The sequence below is a fragment of the Schistocerca serialis genome, unplaced genomic scaffold (genome assembly GCF_023864345.2).
Source record: "Schistocerca serialis cubense isolate TAMUIC-IGC-003099 unplaced genomic scaffold, iqSchSeri2.2 HiC_scaffold_897, whole genome shotgun sequence".
Classification (NCBI taxonomy): domain Eukaryota; kingdom Metazoa; phylum Arthropoda; class Insecta; order Orthoptera; family Acrididae; genus Schistocerca; species Schistocerca serialis.
In genome coordinates this window covers 314566-335016 of record NW_026048515.1, presented here as the reverse complement: position 1 = coordinate 335016, position 20451 = coordinate 314566, and the positions used below count along the sequence as shown (strand labels likewise).

The following is a 20451-nucleotide window of genomic DNA, read 5'->3' as shown; positions in this document are numbered from 1 at the left end:
CTTCAAGTGTGATTCTTATGCTTGCTACAACGAATATTGTGCTAACAGATCGCACCTCACATCGTATAAGGGGTGCAATGTTACGCTTTTAAAACGGACGCTGTGACTGTGCAAATGGTGGATATAGTAGAAAATCAATGAAATCTCCAGCGAAATAAGTGCAAACTTATTCTCCAGGTGTGACTCTTATGCTTAGTACAACGAAAAAAAAAAAAGCGAGGTGGCGCGCACTGGGCTCGCATTCAGCAGGACGACGGTTTAAACCCGCTTCCAGCCATCCTGATTTTAGTTTTCCCCGATTTCCCTAAATCGTTTCAGGCGAATGCCGGGATGGTTCATTTGTTCATTTGAAAGGGTACGGCGGACTTCCTTCCATAATCTGACGGGACTGATGATCTCGCTGTTTGGTCCCCTAACGTAATGCTGGTAGGAACAAACACCTATATTCAAGAAAGGTAGTAGGAGTAATCCACTAAATTACACGCCCATATCGTTAACGTCGGTATGCAGCAGGATTTTGGAACATATATTATGTTCAAACATTATAAATTACCTCGAATAAAACGGTCTACAGACACACAGTCAATATGGATTTAGAAAACTTCGTTCCTGTGAAACACAGCTAGCTCTTCATTCACATGAAGTATTGAGTGCTATTGACAAGGGATTTCAGATCGATTCCGTATATTTGGATTTCCGGAAGGCTTATGACACTGTACCACACAAGTGGCTTGTAGCGAGATTGCGTGCTTAAGGAATATCGTGTCAGTTATGTGACTGGATTTGTGATTTCCTGTCAGTGAGGTCACAATTCGTAGTAACTGACAGAAAGTCATCGAGTAAAACAGAAGTGATTTCTGGCGTTCCTCAAGATAGTGTTATAGGCCCTTTGCTGTTCCTTTTATATATAAACGATTTGGGAGACAATCTGAGCATCCGTCTTAGGTTGTTTGCAAATTACGCTGTCGTTTATCGACTAATAAAGTCATGAGGAGATCAAAACAAATTGCAAAACGATTTAGAAAAGATATGTGAATGGTGCGAAAATTGGTAGTTGACCCCAAATAACGAAAAGTGTGAGGTCATCCACATGAGCGCTAAAAGGAATTCGTTAAACATCGGTTACACGATAAATAAGTCTAATCTAAAAGCCGTAAATGCAACTAAATACCTAGGTGTTACAATTATGAACAACTTAAATTGGAAGGAACTCATAGAAAATGTTGCGGGGAAGGCAAACCTAAGACTTTATTTTAATGGCAGGACACTTTGAGAATGTAAAATATCTGCTAAAGGGACTGCCTACACTACACCTATTTGTACTCTTTTAGAATACTGCTCCGCAGTGTGACATCTTGACCAGATAGTACTGACGGAGTACATCGAGAAAGTACAAAGCAGGGCAGCATGCTTTGTATTATCGCGAAATATGGCTGAGAGTGTCACAGAAATGATACAGGATTTGGGCTGGACGTCATTAAAAGAAAGGCGTTTCTCGTTGCGACGGTGTGAGCGAGGTGTGGGTGCTATTCTGTCATTCTGCGCTGTGGATTAATCTGAGATGTACCCTTTACCCTGTGGCTCCTGCAAGATGCAATTTCCACCCCCACACTACTACAGAAGTCAGACAGACGCTCCTAACGTTCTAAAGAGAAATGCCTGAAAAACTTTCAGCGATAAATATATCTTCTGGAGTCGTCCACTGTAAGGAAATGACACAAAAATTCAGAAAATTCCTTACGTAACTAGTGGGATACTTGGGTACTGGAGTTGTGCTAGTTAGTGTAAGAAAAACACAAAACTAACGATAATTACTATTTTTTTTTGCAAAAATTCTGAGAAATCACAATAGCACTTTTAGTTATGAACTGAACAAGTTATTTCCAGGTTCTCTTCAGAATGTGAAGTTACTTCTTAAGGATAGGATTCGCTAATGAAATTTCTATACAAAGTTTAAGATGGTTGTTGACTTGCTAGAATGGCTGAGACACGCGCCTACTCAACTTTCCTTTAGAATGTTGCTAGGTACGGTCAAGGCTGTCGGATGTGAAATGCAGTGAAGTGTACTGTCGTGGAGGAAATATGGGGCTCGCAATAGCTGTAGCGCACAATACCCTAAGCTGCGATGACTGCTGTCTGCGCCGCTCGCTGCTGACAAATAAGATAACTCTCGTTCTATCTGGATTGACCTTCGCCAATCAAAGTCTCCCTACGCCTTGATGAAGTTAAGGTCTCCTATTCTCCCCTAGTTTAACTATTGGCGTGGTACACCAGTCAGATAACCAGTCCACCGCGATGCCACTCAAAAATTCGCTCGCAAGCGTTTAACTATAACTCTGTCCATTCACACCGCACAATAAGTGTGGTGGCCAACACAGTGAACAACGCTTAATCGCAAGGACTCAATATAGAGTCGCACTCCAATTCGCTCTCGGCAGAGGTGCTCTCCCAGTCAAGTACTGAGGAGAGACTTGTTCCTCGCTCTTTGAGTACACGTACGAGCGCACACGCTCTCGTTACGTGTTCTCACTCCAAGAGCGACAACAGAACGGCCACTCTCCATGCCAGATGTGAAGGGGTATATCTTTTGGTCTCTCCCATTACTCCTTCAGCTCAAGGCATCAGGAATATCATCTGCCAATCAGCATTGCTCTTCTAAAACGGGAGAATGACGTTTCGTTTAAGGCGACCAATCCGGATATGTGTAGCATCAGCGTCTGGCGTTTGCTGTCTCCCTGTGAAAACCTCTGAAACTGCGTGCTATGTTTGTAAAGAATATGTAGGCTGGGCGCTCCCACACAATGTAGCGGAATTTGCTTTTAAGCTGAACACGGGATCGTTCTCCCTTTCACTTGGGCAAACACTGTCTGCTCTACGGGCAGTCACTGTCCGACATAGATAGGCTGACTTATCTTCTGAAGGTACCAGCCTCCAGTCATGTGCTTTGCCTCTCCCGAACTAAAAGCTTTTGTGACCGTTGTGTCTTGAATGTGTGTGTGTGTACGGTAGCCTCGAGTATTTCAATCTCGGTGCGCATTTGCAATTTACTTGTTATTTGCATATCGTTTACATGAATTCATACAACACTGCCTTTTTCTTATCGAGTTTGGGTTCGAATGAAGCGCCTTGATGTGTGGAATATGATTGTGAGGGCGGAATATGTAAGCAATGAAGGTCAGGAGACCACGACGTCTTACAAGAGAATCTTCTCACGAAATTCCGATCACCAACTTTCTCCTTCGAAAGCAAAAATATTTTGTTCAACCGACCTATATAGGGAGAAACGATCACCACGATAAAATAACGGAAATCAGAGCTCGTACGGAAAGGTATAAGTGTTCGTTCTTTCCGCGCGCAATGCAAGATTGGAATAATAGAGAATTGTGAGGGTGGTTCGATGAAACCTCTGCCAGGCACTTAAATGTGATTTCCAGAGTATCCATGTAGATGTAGATGCAGATGTAGAAACAACAGCATGACAATCAATATTGAGCCAACATTGTTTGTCTTGTGAGCGCTACCAATGTGTCTTGCGAGGAGAGAGACGCAATCCTCTTATAAAGGAGCAACTATTAAAACCATTTTTCCATGCAGGGGGCACAGATGTTGAAGTAACTCTCGGAGGCTGCTCAGACCATGAGGCAAAACTGAAAAAGCGTCACCAGTGTATCCTAAAAAAAAAGCTGTTTTAATAATGCTGAGTCGAGTGTGCATACCATCTTAGATGCCGATAACCTTTTGGTGGAACTGGAACACCAGCAAAACGTGTTCTTGGACAATGGATAATGATTTCAGCAAGTACAGAGGGCGCTACCAAGGCAGGACAAGGAAAGTATGAAGCCTGAAAATGAACAGCTTAACTTTCATGTACCGGAAATGTTTCCGTTAAAACAGACAGTGTTAAGAAGACATAAGGTTAAAGGGATCTTTAGTCCTCCATCGAAAATCTCAGTGCTTTAGATAAATGTCAAAGGAAACTTACACCTTCGCAAGGGGGCAAACGACTTTCACTGTTCGTAGAGCACAGTTTGAAATACCAGCGGTATATTCGCGTCCTCTGAGCCAAAAAGTCCACTGGTTACTCGAAGAAACGTAAGGAAACAAAAATTATTAGTGATGCGTCGAACTTTTGGAACTCCGTCATCAATTAGTCATTAGAAATATGACTGAAGCCCTTATCAAATGAGGCAGCAGTTTCCCCTTCAATATTGCATGGAATCCTGTCATACTAAAAGTTAATGCTCTGAATAGACCGGGTTATTCTCCGATTTTACCATGTGAAGACAATTAATTACCCTGGTATCGATGGGGTGATGTTTCACCACGATGTGTACTCGGTGCAGTGTACCAACTTCCAGCAGAATGGACTCAGAAGTGACGTCAAAATGACGTGTGTAGTAAGCTAATCATGGTGTCAACTACAGTCGAGACGCCGTTTTGATTTCGTCGTACTTCGTTGTTCTTATATTATAACCTGAATGTTATATTAGTAAGCAGTTTTAAGGTGACAGTACACTGAAGATTTATTAGAAACACTTCACCCATGATACGACAGCTTGTAATTTAAAGTCAATTACTGACACATCAGCGATTAAAATTTTCAGATCCAAAGACCGGTAAGAAAAATATTGAGAGCAGCAGGTATTCATTGTGGCCTGTGGTTAGGGGCGTTGAGATAACAAACAAGAAGGAAGTAGAATCGCATCCTGCAGTGTCTTAATTTCTTCTTCCTTTCATATTCGCTGTTGCAACTGATTCTGGGACCAGCAATGGCATCTCTGTTCTTCCTTGCCAGAAATATCTTGTTGTTTATTTCACAATATGTTGCAATTTGTGAAGGTCCACTCGCACACCTGGCTAACTCGAAATGTACTTCTGGACACCTAAATGTAGTTCTGACGTCACTTCAGAGTAATCCGCGTGTGTCACCAACATTTCCCTGCAACAGAAGCACATGCGGTCAAGTAGCGCGTGCTCAGTGATAACTGCATGTACTGGCATGTTCTGGGGTAGTCTTATGCGAGCTCATTATACTTTCACCAGTATACGACTGAAGACTGTGAGAAGATCATGTGATGAAATATACTGGCAGAAGATTATGGACATTCAAAAATTCACTTAAAATTTCGTGGAACATTCTATATGCCAGGAGGGGGTTAAAGAGATTACTTGTACATACGGTGCAGGTTGAGCAGTATAGGAGAAAGACTCATTGTATTCCTCCGCTCTTGGTCATCCAGTCTTATTGTTTCCAGTCGGTTCTTGTACATATAGACCGTTACTACAGTTTCCCTGTAATGTATCGATTTTTTTTTTGGAGAATTTCAAACAACTTGCGCAACTTTGAGGATGACCACAGATCCCATGTACAAATTGAATACTGGTAATTGTAACACAGACTCTGGGACATAATTTAGTTTGTTTGGCAAATAGTGTAGTGTACCACTTTTGACAGAAAATGCAAATTTCATGTAAGTTTCGCTTCGTTCTGTTACAGGAAAAGTTCACAGTATGGCGCGTGGCAAACTGCCCCTCCTTCTGGTTTTGGGAGCCACGTGCTTCTTCACGGAGCCAGCAGCTGCAGCCGACTACAGCAGTAAATTGGTGTGCTCTGCATGTGGAGATCACAAACCAGCTGTCGACGCTATGCTAACAGGGTGCAACACATTTTTACTATACTGTGGCCTTCCACCTGAGGAAGCAGTGTGTTACGCCGTCTTAGCAGTGCACCTGTTGGCATCTACGGTAAGTACATGGAAACAGGGGTTGTTTGTCCGTGTAGCACTTGTTAGGGATTCGACACAGAGCTGGAGTTCAGTTAGTGACGGGGGTGGGGGGAGGGTGGGCACAGTTTGTTACTTTCTGCGTCCACCCCAGATATAGACTGCCATCACCTCCACACCAATTTGACTACAGCAGTGATCAGTACATCGCTCAAACATAGCTTCCAAGACATATCAGTCTGAGAAATACAGTATTTCGAGAACATTTACTTCAACATTTGAGAAGTACAGATGTCATCCAAGTTGATTTATGAACTATAATGGCAGTAAATTTCAAGATCAACATAAAATCAAAGTGTGCGTTGACCATTATCAGTATTTCACTTAGCACTACATTTCTTATCCACAGATCTGTAAATTATGGATAAGCAAGCATGTAAATGAGGTGAATGGTGTCTCCGTCGTTGTTCCCGCATATATTCGAGAAGTCAGCCTGTCATTTTTGTCTTATTGGAAGATATTTCCCTTTTCTGTCTTGCCTTATTCGTTTCCAGGTGTTTCAGAATAATCTAGTTAAACACGAATATCGCATTCATTTCTTACGTTACAAGCGGTTTCAGCCGAGATTGGCCATCATCAGTTCTACAAAAGAAACAAATATAAAAGCTAAAAGAGGATTTACGCAGGTTACTTCAAAACTGAAATCCAATAAAATACATAAAAGTGATATTATGCCACGAGCCTGTGACTGAACGCTCATGATTTTACGTAAATTCGGTCTGTACTTTCCTTCCGAGTGAGATTCATACGAAGAAATGCTACTGTGCCAAACCTGCCTTCCTCTGATGCTCATGGTGTTAGGAAATTTGCATTTCAAATGTTTCTACGATTGGTATCATCCAAGGGAACGGAGCAAGTCATACTGAAGAATAATCATATGATTAAAATAAAAAATTAATATAAGAAATGATATGAGAATGCAGTATCAGAATGTGACAATTTAAAACGATTGTAATCGCTTAACATGCCATTCACCCACATGTATTATACACACATCACAAAAAGTTTTACATCACTTCACAAACATATATTACACACACATCAAAAAAGTTAGGCATCACCTCGGTTCCGAGAGTTCGGAACCTGCGCAGAAAATTAGAACAGAGATCAACATAAACATCATATCCTCCCATTTTGTTGCTCATGAAAACCACATTATGCATTTTGTACCACGATACAGCGAGACCTTCAGAGATGGTGGTCCAGATTGCTGCACACACCGTTACCTCTAATACCCAGTAGCACGTCTTCTTGCATTGATGCTTGCCTGTATTCGTCGTGGCATACTATCCACAAGTTCATCAAGACACTGTTGGTCCACATTGTCCCACTCCTCAAAGGCGATTCGGTCTAAACCCCTCACAGTGGTTGGTGGGTCACGTCGTCCATAAAAAGCCCTTTCCAATCTATCCCAGGCATGTTCGATAGGCTTCGTGAGTGGAGAACATGCTGGCCACTCCAGTCGAGCGATATCGTTACCCTGAAGGAAGTCATTCACAAGACGTGCACGATTGGGGCGCGAATTGTCTACCATGAAGACGGATGCCTCGCCAATATGATACCGATATGGTTGCACTATCGGTCAGAGGATGGCATTCACGTATCGTACAGCCGTTACTGCGCCTTCCATGACCACCAGCGGCGTACGTCGACCCCACAGAATGCCACCCCAGAACATCAGGCAACCTCCACCTTGCTGCACTCGCTGGACAGTTTGTCTAAGGCGTTCAGCCTGACCGGCTTGCCTCCACACACGTCTCCGATGACTGCCTGATTGAAGGAACATGCGACACTCTTCGGTGAAGAGAACGTGATGCCAATCCTGAGCAGTCCATTCGGCATGGTGTAGGGCTAATCTGTACTTTGCCGCATGGTGTCGTGGTTGCAAAGATGGACCTCGCCGTGGACGTCGGAAGTTAAGTTGCGCATCGTGCAGGCTATTGCGCACAGTTTGAGTCGTAACACGACGTTCTGTGGGCGCACGAAAATCATTATTCAACATGGTGGCGTTGCTGTCAGCGTTCCTCCTAGCCATAATCCGTAAGTAGCGGTCATCCACTGCAGTAGTAGCCCTTGGGCGACGTGAGCGAGGCATGTCATCGAAAGTTCCTGTCTCTCTGTATCTCCTCCATGTCTGAACAACATAGCTTTATTTCACTCCAAGACGGATGGACACTTCCCTTGTTGAGAGCCCTTCCTGGCACAAAGTAACAATGCGGACGCGATCGAACCACGGTATTGACCATCTAGGCATGGTCGAAGTACAAACAACATTCCTGGTGGAATGATTGGAACTGATCGGCTGTCGGACCCGCTCCGACTAATAGGCGCTGCTCATGCGTGGTTGTTAACATCTTTTGGCAGGTTTAGTGACATCTCTGAACAGTCAAAGGGACTGTGTCTGTGGTACAATATCCATAGTCAACGTCTATCTTCAGGAGTCCTGGAAACTGTTCCGCGTCACCGGCCGCTACTCGCGAAATCGGACGTTATAGCTGCCCTCTGTGTGCCTAATGCGCACGACCTTGGCCGTGAAGCAGAAACAGAAAGCACCCTATCACTCAATGAAGGGTTTGTGATGTTATTACTTGGGCAAATAACTACATCATTATTACTGTTTTTCTCGGTTGAACCAGGTGTGCTCTAACTGGATTGTTATTATATGATAATGGTGATCGACTTCTGATTTCAAAGTAAGTGGTGCATATAGGGACTCGGTCGTACATTTCACCTACTATTTCAAAAGCACTACCTTAAACTTAGCTTTGACTACCTTCTATGTCGTTTTGACACAGTGATTATATCCGCAAGTCTAACGGCTTCTCTTTGCATGTGCAAGGAAATAGATGCAAGTGACTCACCTTACTAAACTTTCTGAAATGAATGTTATGACTATGTTCTTACGGTCGATAAGCTCTAGAGGTGATAATTTTATTTTATTAATTCTAATATTTACTGAGAAATAACGATCGATTCTGTCAATCAGATTTATACTTAAAAATTGCAAATGGAAGAAAGCAGTATTGTTTCTAATGTCACGTTTAGGCAGCCAAATTAAGACTTTTACGTTAGTAGTTATTGAAAATTATGAATTGGATTATGAACTTTCTTTCAATGTAGTGGTTTCCATTGTGTTCTGCATCCTCATGCAGATGATCTTTGTTGATCCTTCCACCCGTAGGGACAGTTCCCATCCCAAAAACCAAGAGTGTGTCCTGAACCTTTGTACGCTCCTCCGCTCTCCTTGTCAAGGCGGTTGGCTGAATGAGAGGTGACTTCTTACGCCGGAAGCCTGCGGCCGACACTAAATGATTTTCGTTAATTTTTTTAAAGTCAATGACGCTCCCACCACACTATAGGTTCCGTCTTTTGATGATTAGCAAGGACTATCTGTTGAGCAGTACTACTTGCTTTTTCGATTTAGGAACCATCTAAAGCAAGTGATAGAATTCTGTATGTCATTGTACAAAAGAATGAATGTTTATGTTGGGTCGGGAGATTTATGATAATGTCTGTGAATGTTTGTTTTCGACAGATTGCAAACGGTTGCTTGCCGTTAACTCTTGAAATAGTTAAATCCAAGTAATTTGTTCTGTGTTCCAGTTTGAGTCTCATTGTAAATAGTACTTCTGGATGCATTCTATTTAATCCACCTGTTATGCGTCCAACCTGTGTAGCGTCGTCTCTGCTTAACGCAATGAAATCGTCGACATGGTGAATGATGTTATCTGCTATATCTCTGTGTTTCCCAAAGAATTTCTTTTCGAAGTAGTTGACAAAAATTTCAGCAACTGTGGATGCTAATGCGTTTCCCATTGGGAGAGCATCATCATGATGGTAACATTGGTATTAAGCGTAAAATATTTGTTGAACCAATACTACAGACTACAAACAACGCAAGCAGAACCAACCGATTTGCTCCACTTGCCTAACCTGGAGGAAGTGTGTAAAATTCAAACTTTGACCCTGCGATATAGGATGGTTACAGTAAGACGATCCTTCTGTTGGGTATACAAATGGTCCCTAGCCCGTGAGCTATCGAAAACACTTGGCCCTACCTTTCTGTCACCAATAGAACCCGAGGCGTGAACTTCGCAAAAATCCGTTTGTATGCGCGGGGTTTTGGAACATACAAGTAGCTCATGCTACCGCACACTTACCAATTGCACATGACTTGTCCCATAACTGACCTCCGACCTAACACATGCTAAATGAACAGTCACAATAACAACAAACCTGTTCGACATATCTGGGTGGTGCAACAATTTTGTTGATGTATGTAATAGTTTCGTTATTTCTACACGTTAAAACAAACTAACAGAGTTCTGCACTGAGCCAAATACGAAACATAACTTGTCGTCAGGAAGTTGTCTACTAGACCGCCCATTATGCCGGTATTCTACGAATGCGTTATGCTACGCCCGCGGACAAAAAGGCTCTGAGCACTATGGGACTTAACATCTAAGGTCATCAGTCCCCTAGAACTTAGAACTACTTAAACCTAACTAACCTAAGGACAGCACACAACACCCAGTCATCACGAGGCAGACAAAATCCCTAACCCCGCCGGGAATCGAACCCGGGAACCCGTGCGTGGGAAGCGAGAACGCTACCGCACGACCACGAGCTGGCCCGCGGATATTTAAATACTTCCTACCACTCTGGACTCCATCTCACGAAATGAATTGCCTGTACTAGATCTGATAATGTCATTTCTAAGCAAAATAATGCAGAAAGTTGTACTTAGTAATTCAAACAGTGTAATTCAGGGACATAATTCTGACTGGGGAGAAATCATGTATGAGGTTCCCAAAGACTAAAACTTAGGCCCACTAATGTTCCTCATATACGTAAAAGATCTTCCGTCTAGTACACAACAAACAGAATTAGTTCGTTTTTCAGATGACGCTAGTATTTTAATCAGTCCAATTATACATACAGAAATAGAAGAAATGGTAAACAAAAGTATAAAAAGTATCATTTACTGCTTTTTTCTGAATGATTTCACTCTCAATTTGAAAAAGACACAACATGTTCAGTTCCGCACATCCAGGGGTACTACACCAATGACAAATGTAAGACACGGTAAGGAAATAATAAAAGGACTGGAAACTTCAAAAGTCGTAGGGAAAAAAATATTTTGGAGTAGTTCAGCCACATTTGATTGATTGCAAATCTTGGAGAGAGACAAACCAGTAAGTTGACATATTATTCATATTTTCATTCAATAATGCCATATGGAGTAACGTTCTGGGGTAACTCATCATTAAGAAAGAAAGTCACCATTGTGAAAAAACGTGCTGTAAGAATAATATGTGGTGCTCACTCACGATCATGTTATAGATATCTGTTTAAGAAGTTGGGCATTATGACCGCTGCTTCACAGTATATATGTGCTCTCATGAAGTTTCTTGTAAATATTCCACTACAGTTCAAAGAAACAATGTGATACATAATCACAACACTAGAAGGAAAAATGACATTCATTACTCCACAGTAAGGTTGTCTTTAGCACAAAAGGAGTGCACAGTGCTGCAACAAAAATTTTTGATCACTGTCTCCGTGTTTGACAGACAGAAAAATAAAGTTTGGTAACAAACTGAGAAAATTTCCCCCTGACACCTCCTTCTATTCCGTAGAAGAATTTCTCTTAATATAATGCGTAGAAAGTGGTGGGCAGGAATTACTAAATCACATCTGTATATATATTTTTTATCGTAAAAAAGTCCTTAAAATGTTCAGAACGTAGCCGTATGTACAAATTAATTTGCTATCTCAATGTAAAATGACTCGTTCCATATCATTGGGATCTGTCGTGTAAAATGATCCATGTAACGTGTAGCTAATAACTAACTGCTATGCTATGGATAACGCAGTTTTCTTGCGTGCTTTTAGAGGTTGCGCCCTTATGATAAGTGTCAAAAACTTGTTAATTCTTTTACTACACTCTCAGTTACAAATGTTCTTTACTTTTATGAGCAGATTTGTACAGCTTGCTATAGGACAGGCTTCTGTGTATTGTGATGGGTAATACAAATCACAGCCATTGCCATTTTTTGTGCTGTCAATTGTACAAGTATGTTTATGTAAGACACCCAAAGGGTTGTCTCAAATATTGTGTTTGATTTAAAATATTGCTTCCACCATTATTTGGCTCGCAGTCATGTTCTCTCGCTTTTTCGCTTTTACAGTTTGTGCAGCTGTTCCCGTCAGCCCTCGCTGTATTGACGATCGTCGTCGAGGCTCTCGTTGCACTAATCGCAGCGGTAAGCAACCCAGTTTCGAAAAAAAAGTTCAGGTTTTTTCCAAGTTTTTATTATTACGGTGTATAACGGCACTTTTCTTTTGTTACAGCTTGTAAACGACCTCGTTCTTGGCTCTTACATGCTGGCATGCAAGTCAAAATGGGTTACGTATTTCTCCCAGCTATCATATGTAAGTAAAGTGTGTTTTCTATTGCTTGATAATGACGTGTTGTGGTTGGACAAAATGTGCTCGCATTGCAGGGAGGAGGCATGCAGGCAAAGCAAAACCCAAACGATATCATCCCACCTTCCTGCTTCGCAAGTAGCGGTAATTCATGTACACTAAGGTGACACAAGTCATGAGATGGCTATATGCACATATACTGATGGTGGTAGTATAGCGTACTCAACGTGCAAAAGGGCACTGCTTGGCAGAGCTGTCATACGTTCTCAGATGATTCATGTGGAAAGGTTTCAGACATGATTATTACAATGAAATGAACACCCTTAACTGTTTACAGGCGTTGACATACGTCAACGGGGACAGATGAAAATGTGTGCCCCGACCGGGGCTCGAACCCAGGATCTCCTGCTTACATGGCAGACGCTCTGTCCATCTTTTTTTTTGTTTCATTTTGTTCGTTTTCATTCGGTGTATATGATCGGGGCGGACGTCGTAAGACACCCTTTGAAGTTCGTTGTTGATCTATTAACTCAGTTTTTTTATTACAGAGGGCGGCTAACCCTCTGACCGAGCACGCTGAGCTACCGTGCCGGCTAACTGAGCCACCGAGGACATAGAGAATAGCGCGACTGTAGGGATTTATCTCTGGCACGCCTCCCGCGAATCCCCACATTCTCAACGAATTGTCCCGCACTACATTCGTAGTGCCCTCGCCCATTATACTCATTACTCGAGGCGCGTTGCCGATTCCCGTAAGAATTCAGGCACTGTTTGTGCATTCGCACAGAAGAAGAAGATGGTCAAGTGGCCGGTGAGCCCTAACTATATATATACTAGGATGGTATCTGTTGTTTCGGACATGTCCGATACCATCCTACTATATATATTCAGACATGATTATGACCGTACGACGGAAATTAACAGACTCTGAACGCGGAGTGGTTGAAACATGGGACATTCTGTTTCGGAAATCAAGAGTGTTCAAAATGGCTCTGAGCACTATGGGACTTAACATCTATGGTCATCAGTCCCCTAGCACTTAGAACTACTTAAACCTAACTACCCTAAGGACATCACACAACACCCAGTCATCACGAGGCTGAGAAAATCCCTGACCCCGCCGGGAATCGAACCCGGGAACCCGGGCACGGGGAGCGAGAACGCTACCGCACGACCACGAGCTGCGGACAAATCAAGAGCGTGCCGAGAATACCACATTTCGAGCAATGTCTCTCACCACGGACCCTACGACCTTCACTAAACGACCTATAGCAGCAGCATTTGCGTAGAGTTGTCAGTGCTAAAAGACAAGCAACACTGCACGAAAAAACCACAGTAATCAATGTGAACGTACCACGAACGTCTCCTCTAGGACAGAGTGGCGAAATCTGGCGCTAATGTGCTGTGGCAGCAGACGACCGAAGTGAATGCCTTTACCATCATCTGCGGCGCCTCTCCTGCGGTCGGGACCATATCGATTGGAAAACCGTGGCCTGGTCATACGAGTCCCAATTTCAGTTGGTACTGTCGAGTGTGTCACAGACCGCACGAAGCCATAGATCCAAGTTGTCAACAAGGCACTGTGCAAGCTGATGGTGGTTCCATACTGGTGAGGGCTGAGTTTACATGGAATGGACTGGGCCCTCTGGTCCAGCTGAACCGATCATTGACAGGAAACGGTTATGTTCGGCTACTTGGAAAAAACGTGCAGCCATTCATGGACTTCATGTTCCCAAGCAACTGTGGAATTTTTATAGATGACAATGCGCCATTTCAGCGGGCCACAATTGTTCCCAACTGGTCTGAAGAACATTATGGACAATTCGAGCGAATGATTTGGCCCACCAAAAGGCCTCACAAGAATCCCATCGGTTATTTATGGGACATAATCGAGGAGTTAATTCGTGCACAAAATCCTGCACCGGCAACACTTTCGCTGTTGAGGACGGTTATAGAGCCAGCACGACATAATATTTCTGCAGGGGACTTCAAGCTTCTTGTTGAGTTCATATCACATTGAGATGCTGCACCACGCTGGGCGAGAGAGGTCCCATGACATTTGTCACCTCAATGTGTAGCTTCCTGGAGACAACAATAAAATACTTTTAAGACGACATTCACACTCCCTCTTGGGTTATACCGGGCACAAACTGATCTATGGTGGTCGTGTGGCCAAACTCGGCCCTCACTATTCAGACCTCTGTATTACTGATTACCGGTTCGAGCCCCGGTCGGGGCACACATTTTCATCTGTCCCCGTTGACGTATGTCAACGCCTGTAAACAGTTAAGGGTGTTCATTTCATTGTACTGATTACCGGGGTTACTCCATGCGCAAAGAGAGCAGTCGTCTGCTGCAAAAGCTTTGAGCACTGTCTCCTACCTTCCATATTATACAGGCGAAAGTATCTAAGAAATGTGGAGTTTTCTAGATGTAAAAGAAGCGAAATGATAATCTTGTCACGTTGTGCAAATTGTTAGTTTCTAAGCATGGAATATTGTCACTAACAAACTGGCACAGTAATTTCTTAAGTGATTCAGTGCTGCTTCCAACTGTTAAAGTTAAGCGTATCTGCGCACTACTGGAGATTTGGAAGTAATATTTGTCGGTTGTTTGGCCATGAAAATTCTGTCATACTGGTCTGCTGTATTCATTGTACACGAGGCACAACACTGAATCTAGTATTTTTGAGTCAAACGTCAAATCTATGATTAAAACGTTCGAACTATCACAGCTGATATGATAGCGTGTCATTCGGTTAAAATGGCATATAATCCTAAAATACACAGTCTGAATCGAGGAATAGTCTAACATTCTGTGTGAATAGGTCCTGTTCTTGCTTGGGTTTCACAAACACTGTTGCTCATTCAAGTCTATACTTCGAGTTTGACAATGTTTTAATATTATATATGATTCGGTTTAAGAATCGTGAAAGAAAGTTGCATACGTGGAAGGCTCATAGAGACATCATACTGCTTCACATAGATTATATAATGGCAAGATAGAGATTAACAAACCAAATTTTAAACTGCAAAACGTTTCCATAAGTAGATGTGGACTCTGATCACAATTTATTGACTACGAACTGGAGACTGAAACTGAAGAACGATAGGATATAGTGGGAACGGGCGCCTGGATAAATTGAAAGAATCACAGGTTGTTGAGAATTTCATAGGGAGCATCAGGCAACGACTGACGCAACAGGGGAAAAATACAAGACGAATGAGTGGCAGTGAGAGATGGGATCGTGAAGGGGACAGAAGATCAAATAGGCGAAAAGACATGGCCCTTCCTTAATGAAATACGTCAATAAAAATATATATCTTTTTCAAACCAACAGATCAGTTTATGGAATCTGTACTAGAAAAAGAATAATCTTCACAAAGACTTAAAATCACTTACTTTGGTCCAAATAAGTGTCCGTAATTCAGAAACACACATTTTCAGTAACTTGCTAGCAGCTATAAAAAGTTTAACTACCAATAAAGTTCGATTTAAGAGGAGACTGAAGGCTGTATTGGTAGCCAACTCCTCCTACTCCATCGATGAATTCCTCAGTAGAACCAACTGGTGTGTGTGTGTGTGTGTTACTAATAATATCAAATAACGTGAGTATTAGTACAAATTCATTCCTGTACAAATTCAGTGCAGTAATGTGATCATTGTGAATAAGTCTTTTCTGTTTACTATCTATTACCTTTTACATATAACTAAATTTAAAATTTATTTCACTCTTTCCAAATACATGACAATCATGTCATTTCGGATCTGTGGAAGATACTAGGTAGTTATAATTGAAGTGCAGTTACCCACAGAGGTCCAGTGTAGGCTGTAGTTATAGTATTACAGCGAAACGTGGTAGATATGCCAATGCGGTAATGCGGAACCGATTTAAGCTGGAAAAAATTAGTTCCAATTCTGACCATCAGAAGCAGATATGACATTATACAGCAACTAGCCGACGTCCCTGGTGCTCATATTGAACAACTTCGGTTAATAATAAAATCAACATCACGTGTTTCTCATTGGTTTCACCTTCACTGCTCACTTCCCTTTCGCAACCTGTTACATATGGAAACATGTCTATATGCCTCGCTTGCATTCACTGCGCCAGACTTGTACCTAGTGGCCACTATTTTTTTCCAGTGTAACTAAGTTCCACTTGTTGATATTAGAATATCTATCAATTTCGCTGCCACACGCTAATTACAGTCCACATTGGATCTCTGTGAGTAGTGGCCCTTTATTTATGACCACCCAGTACCTTAACATATTTATTATTCGTTGTAAATTTTTGTTATGTGTTCTTGGTTTTCTGACGTGTCCTGCACCTTGGAGCATCTCCTCACTGTGGATCAATTGGAACAGAAAGCACATCTAATCTAATCAAGTAGACATAACTGAATAACATCCGAGATATTAAATTTAACTGAAATGTGAAAATGCTGCAAATGAAGCAGGCGAGAGGGAATACAGACGTCCTAAAAATGAGACTGACAGAAAATTAAAAATTGCTATGCAGGTACAGCTAGAGGATAAATGCAGTGTGCTATAAAAGCAGGCATGACTAAATGAAAATATATACTGCCTAAAGGAATGTTAAAGACACCTGTCGAGAAAAGCAGTTGTATGATTACCAAGAGCTCAGATGACAAGCGTGTACTTAGCACTAAAGGGAAAATTGGAAAGTTGAATGAATATGTAGAAGGGTTGGACAGGGAAAATGAACTTAAGGACAGTACTATAGAAAGAGAAGAGGAAGTAAACGATTGTGAGATGGGAACCAAGACCCCTGGAGTAGACGACATACCCTCAAAATTATTGATATTCTCTGGCAACCAACCATGAGAAAAATTTTCCAGCTTGTTCACAAGACATAAGACATAAAAATATTTTTAGACTTCTAGAAAAATTTAATAATTCCAATTCCAAAGAAACCAGATGATAACTGGTGTGAATATTACTAACAATGTTGACTGAACAGAATGATTTGAAGTTTTAAAGCTAGCAGAGATAAAATACAGGGAGTAAAAGTTATTTACAACGTGTACAGAAACCAGACTGCCGTTACAAGCGTTAAAAGACATAAAAGGGAAGCAGTGGTTGAGAAGGGAGTGAGGCAATGTTGTAGTTTATCACTTCAGTTCAGTGGAATGGACTGCACCTTGCTGTTTGGGCAACAAAAGAAATGATGATAGTCGATGTAGAGAGGCTACAAAATGCAGATTTAGAGCAGAAAAAAAGCTTTCCTCCAAGGGAAATTTGTTAATACCGAATTCTGGAGAAATTTTTCTGGAGTGTAGCCTTGCACGTATGTGAAACGTCGACAGTAAAAAGTCAGAAGGGAACAGAGGCTTTCACTGTACAAGCCTTCTAAATAAAATCCTGTACGTAAGTAAAGTTGTAAAGCCTTTTCACAATCAGCCTATATAATATATCGCTACTACAATAGCGCGTTGTATAGGTGTATGCACCTGCCCACAAAACTCCGAATGCACCGTTCGGCAGTGACACTGTGCGTGCTGAGTTGATAGGTGTGTGGTGAGGGGGGGGGGGGGGGGCTGAGGAGCCCTGTTTACCGGAACAGATAGACACGTGAGGGCAGCTGACTTAATTGCACATACAACAGCTTACTTACCCATCATCAGTTATCATAGCTAAACTACTGATATACGAGCACAAGTGTAAAATAAATAAATAAATAAATAATCCAGCAGCTTGATGCATGTTGAGGATGAACTTAGAGCATTGGGCTAGTTTCAAGGTAAATGTGTTGTTTCATTTAACGGACATAAATGCTAGTCACATAATAAAAATTTTAAAAAGCTTCACAAACGAAGTGGCAACATGTGATGCTGCTCACAATTGGGATCCGCCCATTTGAAATGTTGCATATGCTGCTATAGTGGAGTAGTATTTATTTCACCTATGTATTAACAGTTCTTAACGATTGAAATAGTTTTTGGTACTCTATTCTCTTACTGATATTGTCAACTAATTGCATTTGAGGAGATGTCATTGGTTCAAGTGCAGCTCTTCAATACAGCTGTAAGTATCGAACATGTTTCGTGTATGTGATAATGTTCCTATTTCTTATGTCCTCATTTTCTTTTCAGGTTCTTCCTTAATGGACGACAACAGATGCGAAACGGCGGTGAAGGAAATAACTAATGCTGTAATCTTATCTGAACAGAAATACATGAACTGAGCGCCAACATCTGGCAAAGAGTTTAATTTTTCCTTATATCTTCCAGGTAGTATGAATATAAGATTTTTGGGGCATTTGTCACACAGAACACGTTGGGGAATTTTGAGAGTGTAAGCACACCGGAAAAAAATTATCTTCCACGGGAGACATCACTCTAATACAGTGTAACATCACGTCCAGCGTTGATAATGGCCCCACTTTGACGAGGAAAACAGTCATCCAAATTCTACAGGTCTGCCATATCCAGCCGAAGGTGATCGGCACTCTTAATTGCATTTAGATGTTATTCACCAGGAAAATTACATGACTCAGCTGGGGAAGCGGTATTTTTATACTTCAGTTCCACAGTCTGCACTGTCATACAAAATCCCACTGAAAATTTATTTTATGACCTTGTAAGTTAATCGAATGCACAACGGAATTAATGAGGAGCTTTCAACACGACGATTCAGCGAGAATGTCTCGTTACATGTTCGCCTCACGTTTCGTAAACAGAGCTCTGTTTCTATGAGAGATTTCACGAACAAAATAGGAGCATGGTAGACTATAAGTGAAATTGAGAACAAAAGTGACAAACATTCCATAAAATGAACATTTACTAACAGAAAAATCTCTTCATCCTTATGTCGCACATCGTGTATTGTGAAAAAAAAAAAACTAAACCCACATGGTAACACACGGTGCATAGGGGATGGCTACTAGCAATTTTAACACCAGCACACGAACCTCGTGGAAAGAAATAGGGAATGTGATTACTTTAGGGCGTGAAATAACTCTGAATCTCACAACACACAATCATTCATGCGACAGAAAACCATGTGCAGGAACATATAGTGCATTCATATTAGCAAGCACTACTATTACAGAACGGTTTTGAAGAACTGAAATCTAAGCCCACTATCAATAATTCAAATAAATCCCAACCTATCGAAACATCGCCCAGTGTATAAGTATTCATTCTGTTCAGAGAGTTGAGTTGGATATGATGTGTGGCTATTGACGGTGGATGCCAGTTTTTACTCACCCTGTCAAAATATGTTAAAATTGATAATGTTTGATACACTCCAGTTTGGATACGCATGTAGGCATTGTTCCTGCTCAATGACGTACGAATTATTCGATTAGTCCGTCTCCTGGCTGAAAAAAACTACTCAGAATGCACGTGGTGGTTGGCACTGCACAGATGAACAGTTTCAAACTGAACAATCATAAATGTCCAGAAACACAATTAGAATGATCAAAATAGAAAACAGAAATTGCAGATAATTCGCTAAAGCCGCTCAGTAAACTGAATGGCTTGAAGACTTTACACAGTGTTAACTTGGTACAAAGGGTTGCTCTCATAGTTCACAAAAATAAGAAAAAAAAAACAAGAGAAATCTGTCCAAATATTGCCTACTTTACCACGTGCAATGCATGTACATTTTAATCAACTATTAACCACAGAAGCAAGTCCTGAATACAACTATGGATGGTGATGAAGGCACTGGTTCAGCATCAAACCTAATACCATTTACGAAATCAATAAACTGAGAAAGTTTTTACAGTAAAATTAATATCGACGTCAATAAGTTCAAAAATGGTTCAAATGGCTCTGAGCACAATGGGACTTAACATCTATGGTCATCAGTCCCCTAGAACGTAGAACTACTTAAACCTAACTAACCTAAGGACATCACACAACACCCAGTCATCACGAGGCAGAGAAAATCCCTGACCCCGCCGGGAATCGAACCTGGGAACCCGGGCGTGGGAAGCGAGAACGCTACCGCACGACCACGAGCAGCGGACGACGTAAATAAGTGTGTCAAAATGGCATTCTACAAAACTTTATGGAACTTGAAGTGCACCAGCATCTTTCACAGAAATTAATAGAACTCTAAAATTTCCAAAAAACAAAAGGTCATGTGGTGTTGGTGGAATTTCAAATGGAATTATCAAAAGTTGTTCCAACTTCATAAATAATGTCCGTAGGGACGTATGTAATGTATCACAGGGAATATTTCCAAATATGTTAAAATAAATATTTAT

At 41.5% G+C, this 20451-nt stretch overlaps 1 protein-coding gene across 1 annotated transcript in view; it reads left to right on the top strand.

The window, feature by feature from the left end:
• Positions 1 to 18421, top strand: part of LOC126452546 (uncharacterized) — a 32467-nt gene extending 14046 nt beyond the window's left edge. The window contains exons 2-5 of the mRNA XM_050091112.1: positions 5498 to 5745; positions 11975 to 12049; positions 12138 to 12218; positions 18329 to 18421. Coding sequence (XP_049947069.1) covers positions 5512 to 5745; positions 11975 to 12049; positions 12138 to 12218; positions 18329 to 18340 — 402 coding nt within the window. The 5' untranslated portion in view covers positions 5498 to 5511 and the 3' untranslated portion in view covers positions 18341 to 18421. The remainder of the gene's footprint in view (positions 1 to 5497; positions 5746 to 11974; positions 12050 to 12137; positions 12219 to 18328) is intronic.
• The last annotated feature ends 2030 nt before the right edge of the window (positions 18422 to 20451 follow it).